Here is a 20920-nt window from a genome sequence, read left to right as displayed (position 1 = left end):
AGCTGCTAAGAAAATCTTTCTTGCCCATTGTTCTGACCATGTCACCCCTTTTTCTAATTCCCTCTGCTCAGCTTCCTCCATTTCATCAGGTTCAAACTTCTTGTCTTCACTGTTAAGGCTCTTCACAACTCTCTGCCTCCCTCATCTGTTCTTATCTCTTACCAGGTTGCCCTACACCCTGTCTGCTTCACTGATGATGCCAGCCTTAAACACCTGTTTGTCCACTTCTCCTACAAATGTCTCTGAACAATCTTCTGTGGTGTCCTATACGCATGGAACTTCCTTCCTGAACTAATCAATAAATCCACTGTTCTCCTTCCTCAAGCCCACTTCTTCTGTGATGCCTGTGAATAATTTCCAAACCAGTGTTGGATAGTGGGAGACATATGAGATTTTATGACAGTGGGAGACATATGAGATTTTATTTATTGGGTTAAAAATAAAAAGCTAAATCTGGAGCCACTGAGTTGTGCATACTGTCTGTGTAATTTACAACACTTAATGTTGCTACTGTTAACCCCAGCTCTTCCTATCTATGCTACTGTTTGTTCACACTGTGCATCATGTTTCAAATTAGATTGCAACCTCTTTGGGACATAGACCATGTCTTTGTACAATGGCTAACACAGTAGGACTGCAATCCCAATCGGGGCCTTTGGGCATTACCACAATACAAGTAATAATTAATAACCTATATAAATCTTAGATAGAGGCCATCTGGCCTAAAGGCCTAGTAGTAATGTTCTGCAGCATAATAAGAGAGATCTGGGATCGGCTCTTGGTCTCAGTTTTGGGAAGTGCTGTGGAAGCAACATTCAGAGCTCTTTGTATGGAGAGAGAGCTAATCTCTTACACTAATTAATAGTGACTCCTTTATTTAAACCATGTTTACTGAAGCAATTTTAAACATGACTCAAAACCACTTCAAGGCTAAAATTGTAGTTTAGTTGGCCTTTGGCTGTCTTTACCCTAGACTTAAAATTGTCCGTTGTTGTTGGTATGGTACAGCTCCACCAGTGATAGAAACAGTGGGAGCACTAGTATGGATCAGCCCCACAAGCCTGGCATTTTTAACCACTATGTCTTTTAGACTTGCTGTGAACAGTGGCTGCAATTGACAGCCTGTCTGTACTAGCGCTTCCACCAGTGGTAGTAATGGAATTTTTTTATTATTTAGTTTTATTACAGAAAAGCCTAGAAGCCCCAACTAAGAATGTGATTTCATAGTGTTAGGTGCCGTATGTACGCATCGTAAAACATAGTTGCTGCCCAAAGGCTTACAATCTAAATCTAAATAGAAAAGGCGGACAAAATGGAGTAGAAAGGAATTGTTATTTGAGAAGAAAAAAGTCTTAAGTGTAGAGAAAGCCTTGATGGATGGAGCCAATCCATGTTACTAAATTTTTTTTTTTTTAATAAATATCATTGCAACCTGGCCTACGCCAGTGGTTAGAACTAGGTCGAGGCTCAATGTGGATGGAGCATGGAGGAGCTCTAAAAGGCAGTTTCATCTAATCATCCCTGGTTAAAGGAAATTGGCTATAGATCTAAAGAGAGGAGGATAGGAAGATAAATCGGGAAAGAAGGAGAGAGAGCCTTATGGTTGCAGATGCCTACATGTGAAAAATAACAAGAATCTCCAATGCAAATAGGATGTGAAAAAATTAATTCTTAGTTTTTTCACTTACTTATTTAAGATGTCTTATAAACTGAATTGTTGAACTATGCATTGTCCCTGATCTTCGTAACTAGCACTCTAATGTATTTTATTTGACTCTATAAGAGAAACCTTTGTGACAGTTATGTGAGTGCAAGCAACTGTGAGTTTTGTCGTTTTTCCAACACTTCAAAAACATCTTTGATGTTTTTATATCTTAGAATGAAACCATATCACTTTGATGGGGTATAGGTCATCATGTGTAAGTTATAGGTTTGTAAACATGAAAATAATTTGAAATCTAAAAAATACTTACTTTAAGAGACAAAGTTATTAGGATTTAAATCTGTCTCTGGCTGAAAATACTAATAAAGATTGGAAAACATGCTTCATATAAAAACCCTATACATCTGGCATTGTTTACAAATCACAGCTATATTATATTGGTCATCACTTACAGTCCCCATGATATATACATGATTGTTTTAAATCATTTTGTATTGTAGATGACTTTGATGAATTCATGTTGAGTAATAATGATGTTGTGCTCAGAAGTATTGCTGAAGATCTTCGGAATTGCTTACCCATTGAGGCAATGCTTAACTCAGAACATCTTGCGATTCAAAAAGTAAGCTTGTCATTCTGGTCTCTCTCTGCTGCACCACAGCATTCACTCAGAGATTATAATAATAATACTGATGGCAATATGGTCTATTGGCTAGGGCATTGGAGGGATTTGGGAGACCTGGGTTCTGTTCCCAACTCTGCCACTGTTTTGTTTCGTGACCTTGGGAAAATCACTTCACCTCACTGTGCCTCAGTTAAATAATTTGATTGTAAGTTATTTAGGGCAGGGCCTGTCTTTTATTACATTCATGTAGAGTGTCCAGCACAATGCAGCTAGCCTAGTTATGGAATATAGTGCCTGGCTGGCATGATGATTCCTAATTGGGGCCTCTAGGCACTATTACAGTATGAACGTGAAATAAGAAAACTGAAAAGATAGAGCCAGTGGAGTGGTGGTACTACAGTACAGGAGATTCAAGTTTGGCTTCCACTTCCTTGTTTCCTGAGATATTAGGGAATGAAAGAGGCAGGATGCTCAGTTCATGTGTATTTGGGAGTGGAGAAAAGTAGCATCTTTTCTACTTAAGCACTTCTTCTGTTCATTCCAGGAACAGAGTTAATACATTCCCAGAGGAGCTGCATGTAGTTCTTAACTGGAAAAATGGATTGGCCCTATACACCAATGCTTTGAGGGGAGGAAAGAGGAGATAGGGGGATGCTTGAGGAATACACCGCCTTGAAATAATAAAAGGCAAAAACAATAATGTCCATCTGATTGAAAATTATACGTGCATTAATCAATGGTGTTTCTGATTCTGAAATATTAAACATGAAAAGTTGTATTTCTTAGACAGTTAAAGTTATAAAAGAAGCAGCATTACCTTAGTGTGTTTCTGGGGTGAGTAATGAGGCATTCAGCTCCCCATCCCCTAAATGTAAGTCACCTCTTCCTTTGCCCAAATTGTAAAGGAAAGAGCGAATGCGTTCCTTCCCTAGCCTATAACCTTCACTTGTCTCCTGGATACCAAAAGCCCCAACTGTCCCTTGCCCAGCTGCTCAAACCTCCAGCTTTCCCTTGACAACTTCTACAAAGCAGTTGCTTGTCAGTTGAAAATTGTAGGCTAAGTCTACACACAGGAATTGTATTTATTTAACCAAATAAATTTTAAATAAATCTGTGCAACCACTATTGGGTGGACTCTCTCTTAAATCAATTTGTGTGACTTAAATCAATTTAGCTTAATTTGGTTAGACTAGCCCTACATTTTAGAGAAATACATATTAACTTTAGTATTAAAAGACATAAATTACACAAATACAAGTGGACTGATTGGACAGAACCTTGGGGAAGGTGGAGAGTGCGTGAGGAAGTAGTGTACATAATTCCAGAACTTGTGATGTGTAATTTAGGTCTAATGTATTGCATAGGACACAGTCTGGACCTTTAGGTTTTGTTTAAAAAACCCAAATCACTGTATAAGTGAAATCTGCCTGTGATTTTCTTAGATTTCATCTTCTTTTTTAGATACTTGAGCAGCCAGAGCCAACAGTTCATGTTGATGCATTCCTTTATGATGATGACATTATTGATTCATTGTGTGAGAAGGGGAAAATGAGTAGAAACTACTGTGTAGTGTGTGGCTCACACAAGACCGCACCTTTAGGTAAGTACCATGTTGTGAGTGCACAAGCCAAATAGATATGCTGGCTGATTTGTGAATATACAATAGATGTAGCTATTTTATATTGTTAAAAATAGTTATGCAGTAGCTCACCTGAGCAACAGATCATCCAGCTGATTGAGGACTTTGGCTAAGTCTACTCTAGGCGTGCTTTACTAATATAGGTATACCGGCATGCTAGACCAGCAAAGAGCACCTAGAGTGAAAGCTGTTTTATACCTGCAAATCTCAGCACTTTTGCCAGTGTAGCTTTTTCCAGCACTCCCCCACCCCAAGGCAAAATCACCTATACTGGCAAAAGCACAGCTTTGCTGGCATAACTGTGGCTATACTAGGGGCTTTGGCCGGTATAGCTATGTCGGTCAAGGATCACGCATCCTCACACCCTTACTGACGTCGCTATTTTATGAGAAGTCTATAGTATAGACGTGGCCTTTGTCTTTCCAAACTGGCATAGTCAGCAGGACAGATTATTCCCCACACTTTGCATGGGGGAGAGCACAAGAAGCCTCCTGCACACAAGGGCCAAGCACAGTTGCATGAGTGACCCTAGCCAGCCACAAAGGGGGCAGGAAGTAGACAGGGCTATGGCTATGCTGAAGAGGAAGGTGCATGCAGCAGTGTCAAAAGAGATGACACAGTGGCCTCCTCCACCTTCATATGTAGGAACACTAGGAGGCACAGTGCGTCTGAGAGCTGCTGTTTGGCCTGGTGCAGCTCTGTGCTACCCCAAAGCAGAGCAGGGCCTTTAAAATGCAAAGCATAAATACTTTATTATAGTAACATTCAGTCTTCTAAAAGCTAGCTGTTCCAATTTAAACTATTTACAGATTTTTTTTGTGAACAGATATATTGTTGTTACATTGAGATCTAAGATACTGTGTTCAGTTGTAATACTCTGAATCGTTCACCGCCATTAATGTATAGTGATATTTCCAGGTAAATAATTAGTAGAGCTGTGTGCAGAAAGGTAATTCTGTTTCTCAGAGGATTTTAGTGTTTCAGAATTTGGTTTTTTTCCAATTCAGGCTGAAAACCTAAATTTTAAAAATTTTCCCCAAAAGGGAATGGAGCACTGATGCCAAAGTAGTCTGGCAGGGCACTGAGGAGCTGGGTGAGTGAGTTGGCAGGAAAGCAGGCAGGCGTCCCTCAGGACCCCTTCCTGGATTCCCTCAGACATTGTCAAAATCAGACTGTCTCCATGGAACACTGAGTTTGACAAATCAGTAAATTCCAATGAAAAAATATTTTGTTTGAGTTTTTCCAACCAGCTCTAATAATTATAGTTAACCTCTCTAATAGAGGAATGGTGCTGATTCAACTAAAGTTAATCTAGTGACTAAGGCCTGGTCTACATTAAAAAGTTAGGTCGACCCAGCTACGTCACTCAGGGGAGTGAAAAATCCACACCCCTGGGTGACATAGTTCAGCCGACCTAACCCCTGATGTACATGATGCTAGGCCGACAGAAGAATTCTTCCATTGACCTGGTTACCACCTCTCAGGGAGGTGGATTACCTGCACCAATGGGAGAGCCCCACCCATTGGCGTAGGTGGTAATTTCCCTGAAGCACCGCAGCAATGCAGCTGCAACACTGCAGCTGTGCTGCTATAGTGTTTCAGATGTAGACAAGCTCTAAGTCATAGCATAGGACACTGCAGACTCAGATGGTTGGTGGAGCCCTATAATAAAAAAATGTATAGGAAACAAGAATTAAAATATAGTAGAAGGGGAGATCTGTGTCAGAGTAGGGTTATGCTCTGCTGAATATTTGGCACTGGTGAATGTTACCCATGTAACACCTTTGTTCTGTTCTGCTTTTATTTCTCAGAGTTTATTTCTCATTCCTTTTCCCTCATGGAACTGAAGTTTCTTTATCAGTATGCGTTGCCTGACCTGACAGGAAAGATTCTGGTTGACGTTGGCTCCAGGCTTGGTGCAGTGCTATTTGGGGTAAAATCCAGCATGGGAATTCTCCTTCTGCTTCTCACAGAGACGAAAACACTGTTGATCTCACTTATTGACTTGCCTCCACAAACCATCAGAATTACTTGTCCAACAGTGTAGCATTTTGCTGTTGCACACCCTGGCTGCTCTTTAGTTTGTTACTGCTCAGTCTCACATTGCTAAATTAATGTTTTCTTCCCTGTTCTGGCCAAATATTCTGCTGATTTTGGTAAATTCCATTGTGATGCTGGGAAACTCTTAAATTTCACTGAGATACTTTTGATATGAATTTGTCTCCTAGCTCAGTGTTTCTCAACCTTTTTGATACCAGGGACTGGCTTGCTGCCTTCCGAACTGTGTCCGGGAAATCTCAGGGACCAGCGCCAGTCCATGGACCCGTTGTTGAGAAACACTGCCTAGTTAACTCTTAAAGCATTTTGTCCTATTGAATACTTTATCAGAAAGCTCAAATGTATTTCAGATTGCTGTTGGCATGCTTGGTACAATGCATGGCCAACAGCAGCACAAAACATATATGGGTGTAAATTATATCAGTTAATACAAATTTCTTAACAAAGTCAGTGGCTTCAATAGGGGCCTGATCTTGGAGACACTTGAACATGTAACTTTACTCCTCTGAATAATCCAGTTTGGGATTAATCATGAATAACGTTACTCCCACATGTGAATGTTTGCGGGATTGGGTCCTTAAATGTTAACATTTTGTTGTCAGTTATTGGATTTATTTTGACATTCTGGAGCACTTATATTGTTGTAATGAAAGAGAGCCTGAAGATAAAGCAGCAATATAATTAAAAGAAAGGTTCTCTTTTTCATCATATTCTTGGCTTGTATTTCAGAAGTGGCAATTTGCCACGTTTTATCTGCACAGGTTCCCTTTCTAGCCAGAGGGTTGAAGGGCTTCAGAAAGCTCTAATAATCAAGTTGCAGTACATCGACATCTGTAACATTGTGTATTTGTCATTTTTTTTTTTAAACTTTCCTATGTTAGCTAAGTGTAATTATAGTGTTCATTGTAGATAAAGTTGTAGTTAAAGTTGCAACATTTTACCCATTGTAGGCTGATGTTTTCTGGCATTCATACTTTCCCCAAAATTCTCCTTTTGGACAGAAACTTTCCATGATTGGTCTGAGTCCAAAGGTAAATTATTTTAGAATAATGTTTAGAAAATGTAATTCCATCATTTTTGAATTATTGGTGAAATATAAATTATTATTTACATTTTTTACATTTAAAAAAAATACTATATCTATATAAGTAGCATTGTTCAGTCTAAGGTATGTCTACACTATGAAATTAGGTCGATTTTATAGAAGTCTATTTTTAGAAATCGATTTTATACAGTCGATTGTGTATGTCCCCACTAAGCGCATTAAGTCGGCGGTGTGCGTCCTCAATACCGTGGCTAGCATCAACTCATGGAGCGGTGCACTCTGGGTAGCTATTCCACAGTTCCTGTAATCTCCACTGCCCATTGGAATTCTGGGTTAAGCTCCCATTGCCTGATGGGGCAAAAACATTGTCAAGGGTGATTTTGGTTACATGTCATCAGTCGCCCCCTCCCTCCCTCCCTCTGAAAGCAACGGCAGACAATTGTTGTGTGCCTTTTTTCCTGGGTTACCCATGCAGATGCCATACCACGGCAAGCATGGAGCCTGCTCCGCTCACCACTGCTGTTGTGAGCATTGTAAACACCTCGTGCATTATCCTGGAGTATGTGCAGAACCGGACTAAGAGACACCAGCACGAGGACAATTGTGATGAGGACATGGACACAGGCGTTCCTGAAAGCACGGGCTATGGCAGTTGGGATATCATGGCGGCAGTGGGGCTGGTTGATACAGTGGAACGCCGATTCCAGGCCCAGCAAACAAGCACAGACTGGTGGGACCTCATAGTGTTGCAGGTATGGGATGATTCACAGTGGCTGCAAAACTTTCGCATGCGTAAGGCCACTTTCCATGAACTTTGTGAATTGCTTTCCCCTGCCCTGAAGTGCAGGAATACCAAGATGAGAGATGTCCTGACAGTTGAGAAGTGAGTGGCAATAGACCTGTGGAAGCTTGCAACGCCTGACTGCGAATCAATTTCAGGAATCAATTTACCGTGGGGACTGCTGTGATCCAAATAGCCAACGCAATCACTGATGTTCTGCTATCAAGGGTAGTGACCCTGGGAAATATGCAGGTCATAGTGGATGGCTTTGCTGCAATGGGGTTCCCTAACTGTGGTGGGGAGATAGACAGAACGCATATTCCTATCTTGGCACCAGACCACCTTGCCAACCACTATGTAAACCGCAAGGGGTACTTCTCAATGGTGCTGCAAGCACTGGTGGATCACAAGGGACGTTTCACCGACATCAACATGGGATGGCAGGGAAAGGTGCATGACGCTTGCATCTTTAGGAACTCTGGGCTGTTCAAGCAGTTGCAAGAAGGGACTTACTTCCTACACCAGAAAATTATTGTTGGGGATGTTGAAATGCCAATAGTATCCTTGGGGACCCAGCCTACCCCTTGCTCCCATGGCTCATGAAACTGTACACAGGCAGCCTATACAGTAGTAAGGAGCAGTTCAACTATAGGCTGATCAAGTGCAGAATGGTGGTAGAATGTGCCTTTGGACGTTTAAAAGCTCGCTTGCGCCGTTTGCTGACTAGGTTAGACCTCAGCGCAACCAACATTCCCATTGTTATTGCTGCTTGCTGTGTGCTCCATAATATCTGTGAGAGTAAAGGGGAGACGTTTATGGCGGGGTGGGAGGTTGAGGCAAATTGCCTGGCGGCCAATTACACACAGCCAGACACCAGGGCGATTAGAAGAGCACAGCTGGGCGCACTGCGCATCAGAGGCTTTGAAAACTAGTTTCATGACTGTCCAGGCTACAGTGTGACAGTTGTATGTGTTTCTTCTTGCTGCAAACCCACCCCCTTTGTTGATTTTAATTCCCTGTAAGCCAACGGCCCTCCCCGCTTCGATCACAGCTGGCAAAGGAAATAAAGTAACTATTGTTTTGAAACCATGCATTCTTTCTTTATTAATTAAAAAAAAAAGTGAGATAACTGAGAAGGTAGCCTGGGTGGGGTGGGGTGCGGGAGGAGAAAAGGACAAGGCCACATTGCTTATTGTAGCCACACTACAAATCAAAACTGTTTGAATGACAGCCTTCTGTTGCTTGGGCCATCATCTGGAGTGGAGTGGCTGGGTGCCCGGATCCTCAACCCCTGCCCCCCATTCTTGGGCGTCTGGGTAAGGAGGATATGGAACTTGGGGAAGAGGGCAGGCGGTTATACAATGGATGCAGTGGGGATCTGTGCTCTTGTTGGCTTTCCTGCAGCTCCAACAGACCCTTCATCATGTCCGTTTGCTCCCTCATTAACCTCAGCATCGCCTCCTGCCTCTGCTCTTTGTGCTCACTTAATGCTTTCCTGGCCTCTGCCACTCCGTGCATTAAGCTGTACCCTATCAGTGCGGGAGGACTGCATGAGCTTGGAAAACATGTCATTGCAAGTGCGTTTTTTTCGCCTTCTAATCTGTGATAACCTCAGGGATGGAAATGATAGGGGGAGCATAGAAACATTTGCACCTGGGGGGAGATAAAAAGGGAGAGTAAAATTTAAGATGATACATTTTCTGAGAACAGAAGGGAGACTCTTTCACAGTGAATCAAGCAATTCACAGCAAACAGCACATGTGCTTTAGGTATAAGGTCGCATTTTGCCTTTTATATTGAGCACCTGCTGGTATGGTGACACATCACAAACAGCTGGGCAACAGAATTTGGTTTCCAGGCAGCCATGGTAAGCCTTTTGGTACACAGGGTTGGCTTCTTACGCCTTCATAACGTGGGAATGGTTTCAAACTGTAGCGCCATCCTTTCCCATAGCAAGCAATGCCGTTTGGGTTTCACATTTAAAAGGAGGGGCTTCAGTTTTCAGGTGGATGTGCAGCACAAACCTGCCTGCACCCCACCGCGTGGCTATTCTCTGGGATGATCCCTTCACCCCTCCCCGCACTGCATGGCTGTTCTCCGGGATGATCCCTTTTAGCCAAGCGCAAACAACCCAGCATGAACGGGGTCCTTTTACTGTTCCCTTACAAAAATTCCCCTATTTCAACCAGGTGACCATGAATGATATCACTCTCCTGAGGCTAACACAGAAAGATATAGCCCGAATGTTGCTTGAATGTGACCAAAACCTAGGACTGTTCGCTGCCATGCTTCGTGTTGGAATGATTCCAGACTACTTGCTACTGGCTTGGCGCGGTAAAGTGTCCTACCGTGGAGGATGAAATAAGGCAGCCCTCCCCAGAAACCTTCTGCAAAGGCTTTCAGCGTATCTCCAGGAGAGCTTCATGGAGATGTCCCTGAAGGATTCTCGCTCCATCCCCAGACACGTTAACAGACTTTTCCAGTAGCTGTTCTGGCTGCGGATGCACCCCAATTCTTCAGGGCAAATCAAACATTAAACACTATTGCTTTTAAACCCTGTACTGTAGTTACAAATGTGCACTCACCAGAGCTGCCTTCTCCGGCTTCAGGGTCAGGGATCCCGCCTTGGGAGGGTATTGGTTCCAGGGTGATGAAAAGGTCCTGGCTGCTGGGGAGAATGGATTCACCGCTTGCCTGCTGTGCATTCTCCTCCTCCTCCTCTTCCCCATCCACAAAATCCTCCTCCCTGTTGGGTGAGACTCCCCCCTTGCAGGTGTCCATGGACAGTGGTGGGGTAGTGGTAGGGTCCCCCCCTAGAATGCCATGCAGCTGATCATAGAAGCAGCATATATGGGGCTCTGACCTGGAGTGACCGTTTGCCTCCTTTGTCTTTTGGTAGGCTTGCCTGAGTTCCTTAACTTTCCTGCAGCACTGCTTTGTGTCCCTGTTGTAGCCTCTCTCCATCATGCCCTGTGCGATTTTGGCAAATATATTCACATTTCTTCTTTTTGATCGGAGTTCGGCCTGCACAGATTCTTCTCCCCGTACAGCAATCAGATCCAGTGTCTCCCTTTTGGTCCATGCTGGAGCTTGTTAGTGATTCTGGGGGGACTGTATGGTCACCTGTGCTGCTGAGCTCGCCATGCTGACCAAACAAGAAATGAAATTCAAAATTTCCCGGGGCTTTTCCTGTGTACCTGGCTAGTGCATTGGAGTTCAAAGTGCTGTCCAGAGTGGTCACGTTGGAGCACTCTGGGATAGCTCCCAGAGGCCAATACCCTCGAATTGCGTCTGCACTACCTCAAATTTGACTCAGCAAGGTCGATTTTAGTGCTACTCCCCTCACCAGGGAGGAGTATAGAAGTCAACTGTAAGAGCCCTTTCGGCCGATGGAATGGGGTTGGTTGTGTAGACGCATTCATTTTAAAATCAACCTAATGCGGCTAAATTCGACCTAACCCCGTAGTGTAAACCAGGGCTAAGAGGAAATCCTGTTGTGAGTTCTTCCATCCCATATAGGTGCAAATTGGACTCCAGATTCATACAATTTGGGGCGGGGTGTGTGGTGTTGGATATTTCTGTTGCATTCTGTTCTCCTGCAAAAGAAAACCGATAAATAAAAGAATCCCAACACAATGTGTGTTAATTCCACTCCCTCCCCGACTTCAGTTTATTTTTATAATTCGGTTTGTGCTAACTTTAGGTTTTTTCCCCATTCCCTTAAGCCAATTTCTGTGTATCTACCAGTAGAAGTGGAGGTGGAATTGTTGCTTGCTTTCCTATCTTTTCTTGGCCTATCAGCTCACATCTTTTTTTCATGATAATATTCATAAACCATTTACTGTAACTGCCAAAAAGAGGGTCTTAACCCTGGAAAAATATGCAGTTCACTCTAGTGCATTTCCTACCATTATGTTTTAAAACTAATTAAAAATTTTTTAACAACCCCCCCAATACACTTTTTTAAAATCTGTCTCTAATCATAACCTTTGTTTTTCACTTTGTAATGTTTAGTTTTTCCACTTTAGGTTAGAAGTCATTTTACAGGCACCTCAATTATTAGATTTCCTCTCTTTATTTCAGGGCTATCTTTACAGCTCAGCATCCCAGCTGTATGGAGTGGAAATGAATGCAGACTTTTGCCAGTTGCAAGAAATGATAATCACAAAATACCAATTTACAGACAGAGTAAAGGTGACTAAATACATTTTATAGCGTGTATATTTTTTAACCAACTCTATAATAGATTAGTTGATTCTATTCCAGTGAGAGAGGCTGGTAAAATCAGTGCTATTCTAAAGATAAATCTGTACTTCGTTGGTTTGATTTTAAACAAAACAAAAAAACGTTAATGTCCATTAAAATTGAGAAGAGATTAAAAAAATTCTGTTTTAAAATATAGTAATTTTTGATTCATTCAGCCTTTTATCTGAGTATCGCTCAATCTGTCAACTGACCGCAAACACATACTGGTCTCATTAAAATCAATAGAAGTTCTACCACTGTTTCACTGTTTGTTGAAACAGGTTTAAGCCAGTATATTAAATGTTTATATCTAGAATGATAAGAATAGCAAGAGGCATCTGGGGTTTCCATGTTTTGTTAAGAATAGCAAAGATACTTTCAAGGATTTGCATTTGAGTAGAAGCTAAGGTCTGCAGGCTGACAACTTTGGGTGTTGTATTTCTTTATTAGTTTCTTTGGAACTGAGAATTTCAGTTCATATTAGTGCACATGTATGTCAGAAAAACAAGAAATGTTCCAAACAAACTCAAATCATTAATATACAGAGATGCTGTTTTCATAATGAGAACAGTTCCTTTTTGGGACTGTCTGAATCCGTGCAAAAGGTTTTGTGGCCAAAGGCAATGAATAAAACACATTAGGTGAAATCCTGGCCCCATTGAAATGAGTGGCAAAACTCTCAGGGTATGTCTATACTGCAGCTGGGAGTGAGCTCCCAAGGCTGGGTAGAACCGGGGAATGGGGTGGGTCCAGCTTGGGTGGCTAGCCTGGGCCTTCGCTGGTGCTGCAGCGTCCACACTACTATTTTTTTGCACTAGCTCGAGCCCCACTAGGATGAATCTGTTTACTTGGGCTGTGAGGCTTGCTCCTAGCTGCAGTGTAAACAAGGCTTCTGATGTGTCTGAAATATATCCGTGAAATGCGATAGTACTGTACAACAGAATGCTCCATCAGGTTAATTCACTAGAGACTGTACATGTATATACATGTTCCTGAGTTGCTTTATATCTTGAAAATATATGCCTTAAATGTTAGTTTTTCTACACACTTTGTATTTCTGCTGAAGTGTTACACTTTTCAGTGCATAAAGATAAGAAAGAGAATACATTTTCAAAGCAGTGCCTGGGGACTTTGCCATTCAACTCCCACTTGATGTTAATTTAGTCCTGTGACTCCTGTTATTACACACTGTTTTGAACATTATCACACGCTGCTTTAAACATTTCATTCTTGGATTTCAGCTTCACCCCCAAATGAATCCTCTCTTTTATTACATCCTTTTTGGAGATATACAGTAGCATGAAAAAACAGCCAGAAGCCAGTTGGCTAAGTAATAAGTAGGTAAAAAGAGGTTAAAAATCTTAGAGGAAAAAAGCCTCATAATGGCCACTGTTATCTGGGATGTTCTGATAAAAATACAGAACAATACACTCTTTCCACTGTAACCTCTACTACCTGAGATATCAGGGTAAAACAATTTCTATATTTAATAGTGAATTTATGAGTGAGTCTTGTGCTGTGCTGTTCTGTTCATAAATTAAAAAATAAGTGCATAGAAGTCACTTATGTTGTACCATGTTTGGTGTGAATGCTTAGATGTTGGTTAAAAAAACAACAGAAGTTGGGGCACATTCAGGAAATCACCCTTACATGTATCTAACTTTAATACACTTAACTATTTTTATATAGTAGTTTGGTTTTCTCTTAGTACCGTGAAAATCAAACTTTTCAGTACTGATTTCTTTTTCCCTTTCAATTTAGCAAAAAGTCAGTCCCCACCTTTGGTTGACGAATACTTATATATAGCACACAAACTTTTTTTTTCTTGGCAACATTGTGGAGGATTTGGAATTCAGAGGACACTGTAAAAGAAGGTATTATAGATCAGATTTGAGACTATTGACATAATGCCTTTAAATCACCAAATTAGAAAAGAGTGTATAACAATTCCAGGAAACAAGAATTGTACTGTAGCCAGATAAAATTGTCATTCAGATTAACGAACGTACTGAGAATAATGTCCAAATAATCTTCTTAACCAAAGAAGCCGTGAACTTAATCCCATTTATAGTCTAGGTGCACTAAGAAGTAGGAGTATAAACTCTCTTAATGAACCCTTTGGCTCTATTCTCTTAATTGGATGAAAGTCAACCGTGCTGCTAGTTCTTCATTTTTAACTAGTCTTAGAGTTTTGTTTTCATTAAAGTGAATACTGAAATGTTTGGCTATAATGGAATCACTACAAAATATTCTGTTAGTGCCTGGGCCTTGCTGCATTAGTCAGAATGATACATTCTCCCCACTTCAGTTGCTACAATGCTCCTTTGCATAGGGAGTGTCTCTTTCCTATAGTGATCAGAATAGTGTACATCTGCTTAATTGATCCAAGTGCAGATATTTCCTTTGTGAGGATAAGTTTTGATAAAACCAAAGCTTTGTCCTTCAGGAAGGACCATTTGAACTGCAGGTTACCCCAGTCAGTAGGGGAAAGACAGATCACTTTCCCTCCCAGTACCAGCAGGCTTTTAAGCAATTCAGAGAGTGAATAAGAAGTTATGGTTTCCTAGACAAGAAAATAGTGGCAAAAGTGTTTTCTCCTCTACACAAATACTTCATTTTCCTGTGAGAAGACACCACTCGCCAAATTACCTGAGCCTTGTGTTAATTACCTGAACACTAGCAGAGATTAACAAAATGTGGGATATCCAACCTGCTAGATTAGTGTGTGGTATCATCCCACCACAATAACTAATTTACTCTCTATTACATTAGGTATGCAGCCTAGCCATTCTTCAAGTGCTTGCTCATGTCCATTCCATGTTAGGTGTGTGCACGCCATGTGCACTGCTGCCAGAGATTTTTCCCCTCAGTGTTATCCACTGAGCTAGCTCTAGCGCCCTCTGGTGCCACACGCTTATGCACCGGTATAAGGGGCATCTCTGGCACCGCACTCTGTCAGTTCCTTCCTTCCAGCATGTGACAGTTGATGGAATGTCATTTCCGGCAAGGTGTTTTTTCTCTTCAAATTTAATTTATTAGTCTTAGCTGCATGTCCATGAATTCTGAGCCCACCTCCTTGGGTACTGCTTGTGAGTCTCCTAATGTGGAATGGGTATGACATGAGCAAGCACTCGAAGAAAAAACGATTACTAACCTTTCCGTAATTGTTCTTCAAGATGTGTTGCTTATGTCCATTCCATGATTCACCCTCCTGCCCCTCTATCAGAGTTAGCAGCCCAGAAAGAACTGAGAGGATGCAGGGATGGTGATGCCCCTTATACCAGTGCATAAGCGCACAGCATCAAAGAGCGCTAGAGCTGGTCTGGTGAGTACCAATGACGGGGAAATCTCCAGCAACGGTGCATGTAGCTTGTGCATACCTAACGTGGAATGGACATGAACAACAGTTATGGAAAGGCTAGTAACTGTTTTTTCTGCATTATCAGTCCCTTAATACTGACTATAAAAGCTGACCAGTGCCCCTGCATCATCCTGTTTGTCCACCATGATAATGTCACTTCTATAAGTAACACTTTCATGATGACAGTGATCCAGTGTTCAAGTTCAGATTGAATACGCAAAGTATCAGTTTAGCTGGTACCAGAAGTTAGATAAATTCACTAGGTTGATTTCTAATTGGTAGGGACACTTCAAATCAAATCTTGATGCACATGTAACACATGGATTGACAAAATCCCAAAAGAGATGATACTGTTTCTTTTTTAGTCAGAGATTTAAGATTTATTTCTCTGAATTAGGAGAAAAGTCCTCCAACTTCCTGTTAGAGTTTTGATGAGCCTCCAAATTCCCCCCTACGTTAGCAGCAGCAGCTGCCCCACAAATCCATTTTCTGCTACCATTGTTTTGGCTGAGGAAGACTGGACAGGATGCTGCCGTTCAAGAAGAGCTCCTGTACTGACTGGAGAAATACCTGTTTAATGATATGAGGCACTCTGTCTCTGCAGTTCTCCCTCTGAGGGCTGAGCGCATCGCATCTCCATTACTCCAAGTATGTGGAAGGAGAATACAATAACCAAACTTGGGTCTTCATGGCTAGTCTGAGCCGTAATCACTAACCAACCAGCTCAGCCCTTAAAATGCATTTAAATAGCTTCATAAAAAGCTTTAGCTGGATTAAATCCTTTACTGAAATTAATAAACATTCATGATAAAGCACAGGTAACTAAAATATAACAGTAATTTCCTAAATCTTCTATTGTGGCATTCAATGATCAAGATCAAAACTACAACTAGATGTAACATATTTATATTTAATATACATAATGAATTAAGTACTGTAATTACTGAGGAAATAAAACTGGTTTCTCTAACACTCACGCTAGTGAGTTCATTTGTATATTACTTAATATGAATTGTATAGCTTTTTATGATCTGTAGAAGATGTTGGCAACAGATACTGTGCTCTATGGACAGACCATGTCCATTAGAAAGCTGTGTATCTTCTTCTAAGTTAACTTTTACATATGTACAATGATTTCTCCTTCAGGTGCTTCATTCAGACATCTGTACTCAGGCTTCACTCCTTCAAAATGCTGATGTTGTTGTAATGAATAATGTCTTTGAATATTTTCTTGACAGACTGGAACAGGCCAGGTAAGTATGTGTCCAAACAAGTAATCAGTTTCTCTGCCAATGGATTTAACCTTGCAAGTTACAAAAAATCCTTTATATTGTGCTTTTTGAAGTCACGCACATAATTTGTATTAGAAAAATGTATTTTAAAATGCCTGTACTTGATTTAGTCAGATTTAGCAGCTAAAACTTAAGGGCAATCTTTAGTTCTGAATCTACTAGAAGCTTTTTCTCTTAGTTCCAGCAAAACATTTCTCAGAACATGTGCACTAATCTGTTAAAATAGGGTACTGTCTTTATAGGAAATAAATGGTCTTGAATTGCTTTAACAACATAAATATTAAAATCTGTAACAAAATAACAAGAGGGTCCTTCATCAAACCTATGGATTACAAAAGGGCTATAAAAACGTATTCACACTGCAAATTACAGTTACTAGTGATATTTCAAACATGAAGTCCTCAAGGGCAAGCTATAAAGGGCTAAGGCATGGTTAAGACTACACCTGTGTTTGCTGAGACACAATTATGCCTTTACCTGCCTTCTTAAGCATTAAAGATTATTGGCTTAATGTTGCACAACAGGCCTAAGGAAGAATGAGGTTTGCAGAGTGATGGAAACTATATTCTTCTTAGTCAATATTGCTGTGCTATGTGAAATGATCTGACTTGTAAAATCAGGAAAAAGTAATGCTGGAGGATATATCTAGAATACTGTGATTATGTTAATTTATCTCAAAGTATTTTCTCACAACTGCAGCATAGTGATATGAAGAGAAACTTGTGGCTACAGTGAATAAAAAACTGAGAGAGGACTAGCCTCTCTCCTCAGAGACCAGAGTTCAAATTCTGATTTAGGTCACAAATTAAGTTGTCTGGAGTTTCATCCTAGTTTAGAGTGGATATTTGTTGAGTATCACAAAAAAACAACAGACTTGGACGTAACCGGCAGCCTCTCAGGCTCCAGATTGGAACAGCAAGAGTGTTGAATGTCATGGGTAAGGTATGTTAGAAGAGTCACCACAGGCCACTGACAGAACTATTCATTCTTCCCTTTTTTGAGCACCAACTAAACCTAATTTTAAAAAGGAAAAGAGACAACATATTTCAAAAATAAAACTCCAAAGCCATATAATCCCTCTGATCTGCATGAGTAGTTCCCATTGGTGTTAGTGGCTGGTCCACACACAGACGTACAGTAAGATATGAACAGTGACTTTATACTAAAGCACAAATGGCAAATGTTTAACATCAATCTACTTCTGGTCACTAAATTATCAGCGTTAAATTCATTTTATATTGAATATGTTTCTTTCTCTAAAAACTGGCAATCTTTTGATCTTTAAATACTATATTTGGAATTTAAAATGTGTTTCAGAGCCTGGGAATTTATGAGTCATAATATGAGGAAAAAAGGGTCATTATTAGTGACAGTCCCAAGCCTTGAAGAATCTATCTCAAACTTACAGGTTCGTGGTTCTTTTTCAAATAGTTTTAGCTGACAAATTTTATCTTACTCTTTATGAAAGTGTTATAGTGAGTCAATATGCAGTTTAATAGTTACTATTCAGGCTGCATAGTATCAAATGCTTAGAGCAGAGAACTGGGAATCAGGACCCTGGGATCTATTCCCAGCTTTGCCAACAATTTCCATGACCTTGGAAAAGTTATTTCAATCTCTCTGTGCCTTGGTTCCCCAGCTGTAAAATTGGGATACTATTTATCTACCCCATAGGGCTGTTATGATGCTTAATTCATACCAGCCCTTAATTTTGAGGATCTCAAAGTATTATACTATTATTCAAGCCTATACTATGTCTGTTTTGAGTTGTATAACATGCTTTCCATCAATATATTACTGGGAATATGGGTGGAAATATAAAATCATGTGTATAATTAATCGGCAGATGTTAATCCAAAGAGATTCCCATTCCAATTAAAAACTCAGTATGTTTTCTGCAGTCAGACCCAAACTTGAGTAAACAGATAATATGAATGAGTTACTTTTTCAGAAATTATCCTTACTCTTTCCTATTTAGGTAAAATGATGCTTCCAGAAATAAGTTTAACTTACCAATGGTGAATAAGCTGTAATGGCTAAACTGTCTTTCTCTCCTCTTTTCACTGATGTCTGCGATCCCTGTAACATAAGTTGAGTTGGTTACTCAAAACTGTGTTAATTTATGTATCTGTTTTTAATTGTTTCAGACGGATATACTGCTCAGCCAGTGGGTAGAAGAAATGAAATTGGACTATGATGTATACATGGAAAAGGATATTGATAGAGAAGCACTTGAACAAATTCATTTGTACAAGATTCTCTAGCATACAGACTAATTTACTGATAACAGTATAAAATGATTGACTTTGGAGGGAGTTGTGTGAAAGGGCTTAATCCTACAGTCCTATTTCCAGAATAAATCGTGAAATATCTTACTATTTATTTTAGAAATTATACATATTCTCACAATGAAACAGGGGCTTTTGAGAACATATTTTGTGATGTCAAATTTCTTGCATTAAGGTTCTCAGTGTGTCATAACAGTGCAAAAAATTTTAGCCACTGTGTATCTCTGTAGCTTCATTCTGCATGGAAGTGTTTTGAAAGAAAGGCAGTCCACTAACACCAGAAGAGTCCATCTTGTGCTCTGTTAATGGCTGTGAACCTCCCATTTAAAAAATATATATATTAACAGAAAAATAGTGACCCACTATTAAATGTGAATGGTATTCATATATTTAACACAGCTTTATTTAAAAGCTGTAATATATTATGTTGGGTTTTTAGTACTGACAAACTTACAGTAGTGCTATTAATATTCTGCCTATGGAATTCCTAATTTTTTTAAGGTCTGCACAGTAGCTACAGAACCTATAGGTATTGGTGTAGAAAGGACTGTTGTCCCAATTTAGAGTAGCATTGTGACAGTGGTGATCTCCTTCTAGTCAATGGTTCCCCAGTTGACTGTTGATGTAAGATACTTGGGGATAAATAAGAATCCTTCAGAAATATTGGTCTAAATATAGGAGAATGAAAATCTGCTTCACTTCCTTAATTTTAATGAGGATTGTAAGGGGTTAAGAAACTAAATATTCTGAGCAAGAGTTATGGCCTAGCATAATCTTTGGTGATGTAAAACATTGGCAATACACAATAACAGAACCGTCCCCAAACCCTCCCAAAGAGAAAGAACACACACACCAAGCTGATATTTATATTTTCTATTCCAACTGTAGAAAACTTTCAGTTCGTTTTTCAGCCTTAGACATCACTGACAATCAATATGTTTTGTGTTTAACTGCAGGAATTTTTGACTAAGTGCAGTGCCAGTTGGAAGCAATGTTACTGTATGTCTAAAAGTTTTCTACACAAGTTAAGGCCTGTTCAAGTAGCAAAACATTATACTGGCTACTCTTTTTATTTTTCTAATAATTTGCAGCAAAGTATACCTGTAAAATGTTGTAATAATATATATGGAGTCAAAAAGATGTAACGGCTAATTGGGGCCTTAATAGCACACCAAATACTTGGATCTTTATTATGTGGGTAGAGCTTTATTTTTGAGGCCAAGAAGTCAGACTTTTCTCACTTCATTTTGTTTTTGGGGGGGTTGTAACATGACTTATGTTGAGCCTGTACCTTGAGACTCTGGTGGTTGCATTTTTCATAAATTATAAAATTAATAAAGATGGAAACTTATGGTTAAAAAGTTTCTATTTATTTTCTTTATCTAGAATAATTGAGCCCCTCAATATTGTGTTCCTGCCTGTACTGATCAACTAGGAAGCGATTCCCCATGAGGCTAAGCCACGTGCAAGATGGCTGCAGTATAACGCTGTGATCTGAAAATGAATGAGGGGGTCACGAAACAAGAAAGGACATGTAATATGCATTTCAGAATGAGGAAACAAGCTCTGCAACCATAATAATTAGCTCAGAAAGGTATGACAGAAGTTTGTGACTGAATTTCAAACTTACAATTAGGGCTCCTATTGGGGAAAAAAGTGGTATGACTTGGTCATAGAAGGCTACTTTAATAACAAATACTGCCTTATAAGCAGAAAATAATTCCACACATTGGTATTTTGCTCATGTTTCAGAGGTACAGGAAGGATCAGTCACTTCTCAGTTTTCGCTACTTCTTAGTTTTCTCCATGTGACTGGGCTGGTTTGTAATTTTGCAATTTGTTTTGGTAGTAACTATGTAAGGGGTGTCAGGTTTCACCACTCTCTCTTCCTTCCTTCCTGCTTCTCTTCGACTCCCCAAATGC

At 40.2% G+C, this 20920-nt stretch overlaps 1 protein-coding gene across 9 annotated transcripts in view; it reads left to right on the top strand.

The window, feature by feature from the left end:
• LOC102938422 overlaps positions 1–20358 on the top strand; it is a 37587-nt gene extending 17229 nt beyond the window's left edge. For 5 of the 9 annotated variants that reach the window (XM_037900603.2, XM_037900604.2, XM_037900607.2 and 2 more), the window contains 8 exons: positions 2164–2285; positions 3750–3888; positions 5739–5860; positions 6936–7016; positions 11895–12005; positions 16564–16670; positions 18027–18117; positions 18857–20358. In XM_037900603.2, coding sequence (XP_037756531.1) covers positions 2164–2285; positions 3750–3888; positions 5739–5860; positions 6936–7016; positions 11895–12005; positions 16564–16670; positions 18027–18117; positions 18857–18973 — 890 coding nt within the window. In that variant the 3' untranslated portion in view covers positions 18974–20358. Of the gene's footprint in view, positions 1–2163; positions 2286–3749; positions 3889–5738; positions 5861–6935; positions 7017–11894; positions 12006–16563; positions 16671–18026; positions 18118–18687 lie in introns of all 9 variants that reach the window. The other 4 variants (XM_037900605.2, XM_043548211.1, XM_043548209.1 and 1 more) reach the window with 3 other exon arrangements.
• The last annotated feature ends 562 nt before the right edge of the window (positions 20359–20920 follow it).

The sequence above is a fragment of the Chelonia mydas genome, chromosome 6 (assembly GCF_015237465.2).
Source record: "Chelonia mydas isolate rCheMyd1 chromosome 6, rCheMyd1.pri.v2, whole genome shotgun sequence".
In the NCBI taxonomy this organism is placed as follows: domain Eukaryota; kingdom Metazoa; phylum Chordata; order Testudines; family Cheloniidae; genus Chelonia; species Chelonia mydas.
Note: the sequence above shows the minus strand (reverse complement) of the source record. Positions and strands in the feature narration are given on the sequence as shown.